Raw genomic sequence first — 11,628 nt, 5'->3', positions numbered from 1 at the left:
GCAGGGAGGGGGCTAGTGTCCAACGGGCCCCAGGCAAAGCCCTACTCCAGGCTGAGCTAGGAGTCAAGGCCATGGGCTAGGAGGGTGGAGCCAGGCCTGGCAGGGGCCCTGGGGAGGAGGGGTGGCAGAATCACCCCCCACCAGGGGAGTGCACTGCTCTGGGGGAGGGGAATGCGGGCTGGGGCTGAGCCATGGCATTTGGGGGTCTGCTGGGCTAGCCCTGTCAGCTGGGCAGGTCCCATGTCCACAGCCCCCAGTGTCCCTTCCTGGCTCCTCCTGCCCCAGAGCCTGACCCCCTCGCCTCGCGGCTGGGCTGCTCCACCCCGGGGAAGGTGCAAGCGGGACACATGGTTTAGCAGTGGGGCAGGGGCCTTCACCCACCCTTGGCTTTCTGGGGCCAGGCACTCGGCTGCTACCAACCCAAGCACATTAACCCTCTGCAGGCTGCAGAGGCTGGGACCGTCCCACCCAGGTCTGGGGCCACAATTCCAGCTGGATGGTGATAAATTGGAGCCAGGACAGAGAGAAACGATTAGAAACCCTGCCCCAGGCGCTCGGTCTATTCAGCGTGGGTGCGGGGGGAAGCTGATCAGTCTGTAAGTACCTCCCTGGGTAATGGATCTCTGAGACCAGACTCAGTGGAGCAGAGCAAGGGCTGACACGGGCCCATGGCTGGAATGCAGGGGAGTAACTAATCCCTGGACCTGCCCCGAGGGCCATTCACTCTTGGTTCCTTCTGGCTTTGGACTCTGGCAGCCCCAGGCCCTCAGAACAGCCTTGTGCGCTGCCTGCAGGGAGCCCCAGGCCTGCTCCCCTGGAGCAGCCGCAGCCCCAGCCCACCCTCACCACAGCCAGCTCTGGCTCTACCACCCTTGGGACTGGGTTAGATGGGGTGCTGGGCCCTGCCCACACTCCAGCTCAGGGAGCTCCCAGGAGTGAAGCAGGGCTGGGCTCCCCACTCCCAGGGTGCTTTGGGGCCTCTGGTTGCTGCTGGGGGAAAAGCCCCGGGCTGGCCTCCCCTAGGCAGCTCGGGGGCAGCTGGCTCTGCAGGGGCCCCCCCAGCATTGTGGGCCTGGGCAGTACTGGCTGGGGGTGGGGCTGTTGTCACCCGCTCCGTGCCCTCGTTCCCGGCTCTGTCATGCCCCGGCAGCACAGGGAGAGCTCAGTGCAGCGACAGCCTTTATTGAAACAAAATAAGCTACGCAAATAGCTACAGCCCTCAGCAGCGCCCACTGCTCTCTGCGCCCGCTGCCCAGGCCCAGAAAGAACCAGGCTAAGGACTGAGGGTAGCTGAGGGGCCCAGCTTAGCTCAGCCAAGTCCTCCACGCTCCCTCCTTGGCTGATGTCTTAGCCCGGCCCGGTCCAGGCTGGGGCATGTGGCTTTCGCCCTCCCCGAGAAGGGGATCACTTAGGGCAAGGCTCCCTACTCCCACACAACACCCCCACTGGCGGCGAGCCGCTGCCCCTGACCGAGGAAAGGCCCCTGTACTACGGGAGCCACCAGGGCTGGGGTCCTGCTGGGAGGAGGGGCCTACAGGCTCTGCCCCACAATGAGGTGACTCCCAAAGGTGCAGTGCTGCTGTGCCGGTGAGTCCCACTCTGTCCCTCCCCAGGGGGTGAACAGAAGCCATGAGGCCTAACATGTAGATGGGTGGCTTGTGGCCCCTGAAGTTACATGGAAAGGGGCCATGCTCTCTGCACGCTCCCCAGCGGAGCCTGCGGGTGCTCACTGCTCCTGTGTGCCCCAGGAGATGTAGTCGGGGCGTGTGGCCGCGTGGTACTCGTCAATCAGCTGCTGCACGATCTCCCGGGAGTTGTCCAGCTCGTCAAAGTTGTCCTTGAAGATATCCTCCTTGCGGAACTGCTCCAGGAAGGCCTCCCTCTTGCGGAGCTTGTCATACTGCCGGCATGTCCGCTCGAACAGCTGTGCCGGCCACAAGTCCCCGTGAATATGGGGGCACGGCCTGGCCCGGCCCTCACCCCACACGCCAGGGGAAAGTGCTGGATGGTCTCTGGGAGCTGGGGCATCCCAATGGCTACCCTGGGGAGAGGGGGAGTCCCTGTGGCTACCCTGGCTCACCACCTGAGAGTGATGCAGAGCAAGCCCACGTGAAGGGCTCTCAGAAAACCTCTGCATTTGGGGCTCCACCACAGCCAGGCTGTGATCTGGGGAACACCCTGCGCTCCCCAAGCTGCTTTCAGCAGAGGGCTTGCCAAGGGGCTAGGTGACTTTGCCAAGGTCCTGGAGGCAGTGACAGAGGCGGGAAGTAGAACCCTGGAGTCCTGCCTCCTGGCCCTGGGCTTTACTCTCACAAGGAGGCTGTTCCTCCAATGGCAGCATGGCCCCGCAGGGCAGGACAAAGGGAACCCTCTACTGGGTTAATGGACAAACCCAGCGGACAGCGTCTGTTCCTGCCAATGGATTCAGCAGGCGAGTTTATGGGGTCGGAGGCTGGGGGAGGGGCATGGAACTGCACCCAGAATGACTTTCTACTGAAGGAAATGCTGCAGGGTGACCAACTGGCCCCATCCCCCAATTCCAGTCACTGCCTTCTCTAGCCTGGCTGGGCCGCCACGCTCTGCAGTGCCACCCGCTGCCTTCTCTGGCAGGGCTGGGGCAGGAGGCAGCCGGCAGACGCGGCAAGAGCCGAGTCAAAAGATACACGAGAGCAAGTGAAGGTGAAAGCCCCTGCCTCTCCCAGCAGCCTCCCTGCTAAGAGCACTCGGCTCCCCCAGGGCAGGTGGGTGGGGGAGCGAGGGGCCTTGCCCGTACTCACCGAGGAGATGTTGGTGTGGTTTGCCATCATCAGGCCGCTGACGCGGTGAGCAGACGGCAGGTACGGGGACTTCCGGGACAGCGCCACCTGGATGCTGGCAGGGCCCCAGGGGATGAAGTTGGCCAGTTTCCTCTCCCGGATTCTCTGCAGGCTCTTGTGAACCTAGGGAGACACAGGCAAGAGCTGGCAGTGGTGCTCCAGCCTCCTGCCCTGGTGAGATTCACAGCATCAGAGGGGCCAGGGGCTGGTCCCTCAGCAAGCAGCGTAAACGGGTACAGAGCACCGTGAACTCCCCAGCGCTGGCCTAGTTGCTCGGCCAGACGCTCTGTGCAGACCAAGGGGCACGGGCCCAGTGCTGCTCGTGGGGCAGGCACCTCTGCTGGCAGAGGACGTGCCGACAGGCAGCCTTTCCCAGGGCGGAATCCAGGCCCCTGCCGCACCTGCAACGTTAGCCCTTTGGCCGGCTCTGCCAGCAGCTGTTTCCTGCATGGACCCTGCAAGCCTGGCTGAGGTGGGTGGGCGTCCGAGCCCGCTCCCCACTGCAACGCCTGGCCTGCTCCCACGCCCAGCCCTAGCGGCATCTGCTTGCATGATGCCCAGGACTGCACGACTCAGCCAGCCCTGGCTTGGCCCAGGATTGCAGCATGCTCACCTGCGTCGGGTCCACCTCACCCTGGATGATGTTCAGGATGGCGATGTAGCAGTGGTTGGTCTGTCTGTCCCGCCCTGTAGAGACCATGACGTTCTTAGGCTGCAACAATCTTCTCATCACGTCCAGGACCGTGGTTTTCCGCACGCTGGCCACCTGCAAACGCCAGCACGGGGCACTCAGGGGGAGACCGCCCCTGTGCCCTGTCCCGGGGGGGTGGCGGAGCCACGCACATGCATGGCGTGGGGGCTCTGCCGCCCTCGCCTGAACTTAGTGAGCAGAGGCCAATCCCTGGCCAGCCAGCAAAGAGAGAGAGAGACACACACAAGCCCTGTGGAGCGGGCCAGTCACATGCACAGGCACAGAGCTGCATGCAGGAGGTCACAGGACAGCGGTGGCCCAGCCTGGAGGCTTGGAGCGATGCCCTTTCCAGGGGTGCTAGGGAGCCAGCCCGTCTCCCCTCCCCCCACCCTGGCACTGGAGGAGTTGAGTTAACCGGAGCTCAGAGAGAGCCAGCAAAGGCCTGGGAAGCGGCTATTGGAGCGTCTTGCGGGGAGGCTCCCGAGCAGGGCCTGGGCTCGCACTTCATGGGGGACTCGCGGGGAGCAGAGCAGCCAGGCCCCGCTCAGCCGGTCCCCAGGGCATGTCACGCGGGGCTGTGCTGCCCGCTGCCCCCCTCCTGCACAGAGGGATGGGGCAGGGCGGGGAGCTCACATGCTGGGAACGTGGCCAGCAAACCCTCCCCCACCCTTCTCCAGAGGGTGCCCAATTAACCCCTGCACGCAGCAGGCTTGGCCATAGCACTCCCTACCTTCCCATAATGCACCTAGCCTGGCTGCAGCTCTCTGCAGCAGGCAACATGCCCCAACAGGCCGCGACTGAAGGGTTAATCGTCGGCTGCGCAGGGTGTGAAAGGAAGCTGCACGCCAGGCCCTAGGCTGGAAGAGCTGCAGCGTGGCTGCTCCGGGTGACTGTGGGGAGCGCTGGCTGGGCTGTTATTAAATGCCACAGCACCTGGGCACTAGGAACGGCTGGCCCCAGTGGGGGCTGGCGGGGGGAAGAGCCAGCCCCACAGCTGCTGCAGCCGCTGAATACTCTGGGAAAGCAAACCCCCCTTCTCGTCCCCAGAGCCAGGATGCAATGGCTCGCTTGGAGGCGCGTGAAGGCCCATCCCCTCCGCCCCAGGCTGGGCACGGCGTGCTCCGCTGGCCAGGCTTCCGGGGACTTGCAGAGAGGTGGCCCCAGGCTGGAAGTGGGGAGGTTAAGTCAGACACCCATTAACTACCGCAGAGTCCCCCCCAGCACAGGAGAGGACAGAGCACACTGGGTACCCGTTTCAGAGCCAGCAGCCTTTCCGATTTGCTTCTCTGAGCAACGTCCTGGGGAAATGCAGGTCGACGGGAGGAGAAAGGGCCCGGTTAGCTGAGCAGAACGGTGCCGCGGAGCCAGCCCAGCAGCGTCTCCTGCAGACCCAGAACACTGGCCCAGCCGCCCTTCGCTACGGCCCAGTGGAGTCCTGGCTCCCGCTGGGAACTGAACAAGTGTCCTGCTCACCTAGCCCCAGTGGAAAGACCATGAGCCCCTGCAGAGGGGGCTGGTGCCTGTGCTCACCGGGGTGGGATCTCTGGGGCTGGTATCCAGTACTCCCACCTGGAGCAGTGCATGGCAAGGCACCATGGCGTCCTGCCCCAGCGGGATGGATCTGAGCACCCGTAGCCTGGGAATAACCCTACTGCACTCCCTGGGATGGACAGGGTGCTGGCAGAGCGTGAGCACCCATCCTTACCATGCGTGGGAGAGGGATATCCCCTCCCCGAGGCATTCCCAGCAGCTCGGGGTGGGGCCAGGCAGGATGGTGGCAGGGGTCCCGCCATGCCGGGGGCTAAGCGAGGAGGGGGGGGTGCATGGTAGTGCATGCGAGCTGAGGCAGACAGCAGCTAAGCTGCAGGGAGCCTCAGGGCCACAACAGAGGAGCTTGGCTGAGGTGCGGGAGGCGACCGGGAGCCAGCATAGGGATGGCGCAGGGCTGCCCGTGTGCCTGGGGAACTGCAGCACATACCGACTGGTCTGTGGTGAGCGGTGTGTACCCCGTCATCAGGAAGTGGAGTCGGGGGGTGGGGATGAGCGAGGCGATCAGCCCAATCAGGTCGTTGTTCATGTAGCCGGGATACCTGAGCGTGGTGGTGCTGGCAGACATGATGGTGGAGACCTGGTGCAGAGAGGGGAGAGACAGTCGGGCTGCAGGCTCTGGAGAGATTCCCTGGAGCCAGAGCTCAGCTGTGCTTTTACTCCCTAGAGAAGGGGAGTCACAAGTGCAGCAAGGGAAACGTCCCAGCTCCACACCCCGAGCCCCCCAGTGGAGCTACTCATCAGCCAGCACCGAGAGGAGCCCTGGCCCAGACATGGGGCTGAGTCACCAGAGCAGGCGCTCCCCAGTGGGGTTCCTCACCAGCTGGTTGATCTGGGAGAAGGACGGGTTCTGGATGTGCAGCCGGTCTGTGGCGATCCGGTTCAGGGCTGTGTTGTCCAGAACCACCTGAAAAAAGAAAGAAAGTCGGCCCCATCCGAGCAGACAGGGCCCAGAGGAGGCCAAGCCACTGACTGAGGCCAGCTCCCCGGGCGAGAGCACTGATCCATACAGCCACAGCTCAGCGGGCCTGGATACCACAGCACAACTGGGCCAGCAGACACATTCCTGGGGCCGGCGATCCCGGGGCGTAACTGACACTGGCAAGAGAAAGCTCTTCTCCTCCTCCCGGAGCCCTCCCAAGACATCCATCCTCTAGGCCCAAGCAGTCTTAAAGCAGTTTAAAAAAGGAGGGTAGGGAGAGAAGGTGCCGTCCAACAGGGGCTGTTCTGCCAACGCAGCCGTGCCTGTTCCTCCGAGTGCCAGAGACGAGGAACCCCCGAGAGCAGGCGTCCTGGTTAGTATGTGCCCAAAGGCCTATGGTGGGGCCTGCTGCTGGACCCTTGGCTTCAAACCCTGGGGCAGATTACAAATGACACTGTGGGAGCCCCGACCTCCCCTGTGTGTGTACACCAGAGCCCCCTGCCCCTGCGAGCCCAAGGCCTGGAGTAGCAGGGAGAGCAGGAGGCAGCTGGCCCCCACCTCCCCAGCCAATGCTCCCCCTCGCTGTCACAAGCCCCTCCGGCCCTGCAGGCCTGGCTCAGCCACCAGCCCTTCCGGGGGGAGAAGTGGAGCTCTGGGCAGTCTGCTGGGGCTCACCAGGCCCCTCTGCTCTGCCAGAGCTCATAGGCCCTTCAGTGCTCTGTAGATGCTGGCCCTCACCTCAGAGGAGGGTGATCTATTGACTTATGTCAGTCTGTGCAGGTTAGAGCTTCGAGGGCCCCTGTACTGAGTGATGGGGAGTTGGGGCTGGCTCCATGGGTCCCGCTCCGGCTTGCAGCAGAACTCTTACCACACAGTCAGCGTTCTGAGTCAGCCTCTTGAGCGTCAGTAGGGAGTTGTATGGCTGGACCACCACATCGCTCATCTCATCCTGGTTGGGGAAGACCGAGTAGGTCTGCACCAACTTCTTGGGATACCTGAGTGAGGAGAGCGCCCAGACACCTAACTGGTTAATGTCCCAGAGCCACCGCCTAAGCGCTCCCCTCCCACGAGCTCCCCGGCAGTCTCCAGCGTGCCGGGCGGCAGTGAGTCACTGCATGGCATGCCAAAGTCTGCTCCCAGGGAGGAGAGGAATTTGTCCCAGCAATGCTGCATCTTACAGCACAGGAGGAGGCTGCCAGACAAAGCCACGGGCGAGGCTGAGCCATCCACCGGCTGATTAAGCAGCTGCTCACAAGCCTTTTCTCGAGGTTGCATGCTGGGACAGGCAGGGGCGGCTGCGCAGGGACCTTGGCTGCAGCCTCCTGCCTTGCCCACCGTGGGCAGAGCTCCAGAAGGCAGCCATCCGATCAGAGCGGCTTGAGAGGCGACAGGGAGGCTGCAGAGCAGGGGTCCAATTCCAGAGCCTCCCCTGGACACAGCAGGAGCCGGCCCATCCCCTGGGCGGCCTGCCAGGGATTGCACAAGACAGTGTTTGGGTGGGGGCGGGGGCCCCGGCTCTGAGTCAGCGCTCTCCAGCTTCATGCTTTGGCAGGACGCCCAGGCAGGGCCAGCCTCCCCCAGCAGGGGACTCACCTGTCATTCAGTCGCTCCAGCAGATAGGAGCCCAGCCCTGAGCCTGTTCCACCAGCAATGGAGTGGCACAGCACAAAGCCCTGGAACCAAAGGGAAGGCAGCTTAGGGGGGGCTTACCCTCACAGGCCAAACGGGGCTAGCCACGCCACCGGCTAATGCCAGAGCCTAGGCCAGGACAGATGGTGGCTGCCTCCCTCTGGATCTGTGCCAAGAACCGCTGGTGCGATCAGGCAGTCACCAAACACCCATGAGGCACAGAGAGCTGCAAACCAATCGCAGCGCTCCTGTCGGAACTGCAGGAACTCACTTCTCTGTACCCACTGAGAACAGCCCCTGGAGCCGGAGTTCAGAGCTTCCCAGGAGACAGGCAGACGCTGGAAGGGGCTACCCCCCCCCCCCCGCCTATTCAGTTAAACAAAACGAGCTCAGCCCATCCCAAGCCCCTCCCCCACCTGCCCTAGCCATCCTCCCACCTGCTCCTTAGGCCTCTTGCCAACTGTTATTTCCCAATCGCCTTTTCCCCTCCCCTGTTGCCATGCAACAGCCAGATGTAAACAGCAGGGGGCTCTCTCTGTTGGGGTAAAGGTGAAGCTGACCACAGCCCAGGTGGGATCTGAGGCCCAGAGTCAACCCGCTCAAAGACCGAGATTCCCTCCTGCCCCAGGAATCTCAAGTGTCACTGGGAGCAACAGAAGGTTCAAAGAGTCGGGCGTCCACCTCCTCTCTGACTTGCTGAATCCCTTTGAAACCAGCTGCATGGGCTCTTCACGCAACAGCCTCCGCTGGCCCAAGCCCTCTTGAAAATAGCTGCATGCTGCCCCCCCATGGCACCAAACTGAACACCCTTCAGACTGCAAGGCCCGGACAGAGCAGGCAGATGCCACTTCAGCAGAGCTTCTCCTAACTGGAGCAGGAGAGTCATTGCAGGCCAACCTGGAAAGACGGTTGCCAAGAGGTGCAGACAGCACAGATATGGGGCTAGCATGTTCTCCTTTCGGAAGCAGAGAGAGAAATTGTTCAGGCTGATACTAGGGGAGACAAGCAGGAGGAGTGGGATGAAATGACAAGAAGGTAAATGGAGGCCAAATATCACAAGCCCTTCCTAGTGGTGAGCTCTGGTAAGTGCTGACCATCTCCCCTGAGAAGAGTCCAACGCTGGAGTTCTTTTTAACTGGATTTGGAAAACGCTCAGTAGGGCACACAGTAGGGGCAACTCCTGCTTGCCTCAGGAGGGCTGGGGTCGAGGGGAAGGTCAAGAGGATGTGGCAGAGATGGGAAAGGCCTCCTGTCTAGGATTAACCCTTTCCACATGCTTGTTGCCTAGCACCATGACCCCCAGAGATCGTCACAACTGCCAGGCTTCCCTAGAGACTTCAACTCCATGCAAACACAGCAGAGACCTTAGAATGGGCTCCCGCTCGGAAAAAAGCAGTCTGGCTCAGAAAACAAAAGGCAAGGGAAGCCAATCTGAGGCCTCCGCATTTCTTTACCTCTAAGCTGTCGCTCCCATCAGCCTCTCTGTCTATGATGTCAAAGATATCTTCGTGGATTTTTTCCCCCTGCAAGATAAAACCAAAGCAAGCTTCGGTCCATGTACTTTCCCCAGAGGAGCTGCTTCCCAGGCATAATGCAAAGCCACGTCAGCTGGGAGACAAGGCTTCCAGCCAGACCAGCAGATCCTGCTGGTGGCGAGCTGTCACCAGTGAGTCCCTGCCGAAAGGTGCGGCGCTTGCTCCAGCAATCACATGCCAGCGCCTGCTGGGAGGCGAGGCGTCCCTGACAAAATCTCAAGCCCAGGGCTCTGAACTATGGTTGCACATGCCAACTCCAGCCCTGTTACCTGTGAGAAGCCGCTGGCCCAGTTGTTCCCAGCCCCGCCGCCATGCTCGGACAGGTAGATGTTTTCCGGGTTGTACAGGTTGGCGTAGGGGGAGTTCAGAATGGAATGGATCACTCGAGGCTCGAGGTCCAGCAGCACAGCTCGGGGGATGTAATGTTCATCATCTGCCTGTAACAGGGAAGGACAAGAGGGCCTAGAAACATGCCAGGGGCACAATTCCCGATTGTAAAAGAGAGAGCGTGACAGAGTGTGCCCCCCACTGGTCGGAGAGAGGTATAACACACCTCTACTGGATCCTGGCACAATGGACGAGATAAAGAAACGATTATGTATTGTCTGTATTATGGGAGCACCTGGCCCGCAGCACGCTGGGGGTCAGACCTCACAGAACAAAGAGATGAGCCCTGACCCAAACAGCTCACAATTGGAGAAATTATGTAACAAATATGAACTTCTTCTTGAGTCCCCAGCACTCTATACCCACCACGGCACACCAGGCTCCAGGCCATGACAACATGCTGTTAAGCAGTAGATCTCGGCAGAGATGCCACTGAAGGAGATGAGCTGGGGCTGGACTGAGGTTGCCAGCCCCTTTCACAAACTGAATGTGGGTTGCTGGCTAGAAAGAGAGGGGGGGTGGCCAGAAACTCCCCAGTGTGAACTTAGCAAGAGGGGGGGTTTGTTCCCAACAGAGGCGATAGGCTCCATCAATAGAGAAGGATCCAGACTTAGGGATGGACTTTGTGAATTGAAATAACAACTGGGTCTTTCTACTGCTGACCCTAAAAGCCAGTCTGGGCTCCAGCCACAGAGAACAGAGAGGAAATGTGAACCAAAAACTCTCGACTAAGGTCCCACCTTGGCTCTGGGAGGCTTTTAGAGATACCAGCATTATGTCAACGGGCCGGCTAGAGTGCCAGACCTCCAGGGCTTTGTCCCTGTGGAGGAGGAATGCCTTCTGTTTGTCCAGGGGAAGGGGGCCAGATCCAGCCTGGGCTGGATCTGAGCGATGGGCTCTGGCCCTGGGAAGGTGCAGAGCTGGCGCCCGCCGTACCTGGTAGAAGAAGACGTCTTTGCGATCGGTGCCCTCGGTGGCGAACTCCTCGACGATGCCCTCGGGGCTGATGCCGTGTTCGGCACACAGCTGCTTCCAGAACTCGAACCCGACTGCAAGAGAGACCAGCTGGGGCTCGGGTGGGCTGGAGGGAAGAGACCCCCCGCTCCCCCCAGTACCCCCTTGCTGCCCCCCCCCCGGCGGGCTGGAGGGGAGAGACCCCCCCCCGCTGCCCCCAGCCTCCCCCTACTGCCCCCACCCCAGCCGGGGCACAGGCGGGCTGGAGGGGAGACACCCCCCCGCTGCCCCCCCCGGCCGGGGCTCAGGCGGGCTGGAGGGGAGACCCCCCCGGTGCCCCCAGTGCCCTCCTGCTGCCCCCACCCCAGCCAGGGCTCGGGCGGCTGGAGGGGAGAGACCCCCCCGGTGCCCCCACCCCAGCCGGGGCTCGGGCGGGTTGGAGGAGAGAGACCCCTCCGCTGCCCCCAGTGCCCCCCTGCTGCCCCCAGCCCCCCACGGGCTGGAGGGGAGAGACTCGCCATGCTGCCCCCAGTGCCCCCCTGCTGCCCCCACCCCAGCCAGGGCTCAGGCAGGATGGAGGGGAGAGACCCCCCCCCCGCTGCCCCCCTGTTGTCCCCACCCCAGCCGGGGCTCAGGCGGGCTGGAGGGGAGACCCCCCCCCCGCTGCCCCCAGTGCCCCCCCAGCCGGGCTAGGACGCCTGGGTTCTATGGCCGGCTCTGCCGCTGCAGGGCTGAGTGACAGGGGAAGGGGAGGGGCCTAGGCCCCGGGCCTGCTCGGTGCCTCAGTTTCCCCACTATACGCCCCGCCCCCTCCCAAGCCCCTCCCCCAGTGTACGCCCCGCCTCCGGCCTCACTCTGGTTGCCGCACTGGCCCAGCTGCAGGGTGATGATCTCTCGCGGCATCTCGGCCGCTGCGCCCCGGCCCGGCCCGGCTCCTCGCTGCGCCCGCCGCTGCCTTCGCGTCCTCCCGCCCGCGTCCAGCGGCACTGAGCATGCGCGAGCTGCGCGTCCGGGGAACCGCCGTTAACCCAGCCCCTGAGCGTCGTCCCGGCAACGCGCATGCGCGAGGGGGGAAAAAAGGAGCGCGCGCAGTTCCGATTGCGCACGCGCAGTAGGCCGACACCGCCTTTCCGTATAGCAAGATGG

General features: G+C 62.8%; 2 protein-coding genes across 2 annotated transcripts in view; one reads left to right on the top strand and one right to left on the bottom strand.

The window, feature by feature from the left end:
* STAT3 (signal transducer and activator of transcription 3) overlaps positions 1–11,628 on the top strand; it is a 295,156-nt gene that overhangs the window by 19,319 nt on the left and 264,209 nt on the right. The window lies entirely within an intron of this gene.
* TUBG1 (tubulin gamma 1) lies at positions 1,167–11,470 on the bottom strand. Its single transcript, XM_054014240.1, has 11 exons — positions 11,337–11,470; positions 10,465–10,577; positions 9,411–9,578; positions 9,061–9,129; positions 7,571–7,650; positions 6,846–6,972; positions 5,876–5,962; positions 5,486–5,635; positions 3,430–3,582; positions 2,778–2,939; positions 1,167–1,924 (listed from the first exon to the last, which is right to left on the bottom strand). The coding sequence occupies exons 1-11, from the start codon at positions 11,383–11,385 to the stop codon at positions 1,727–1,729; spliced, it is 1,356 nt and encodes a 451-aa protein (XP_053870215.1). The 5' UTR covers positions 11,386–11,470; the 3' UTR covers positions 1,167–1,726.

The sequence above is a fragment of the Malaclemys terrapin genome, chromosome 25 (assembly GCF_027887155.1).
Source record: "Malaclemys terrapin pileata isolate rMalTer1 chromosome 25, rMalTer1.hap1, whole genome shotgun sequence".
Taxonomy (NCBI): domain Eukaryota; kingdom Metazoa; phylum Chordata; order Testudines; family Emydidae; genus Malaclemys; species Malaclemys terrapin.
Note: the sequence above shows the minus strand (reverse complement) of the source record. Positions and strands in the feature narration are given on the sequence as shown.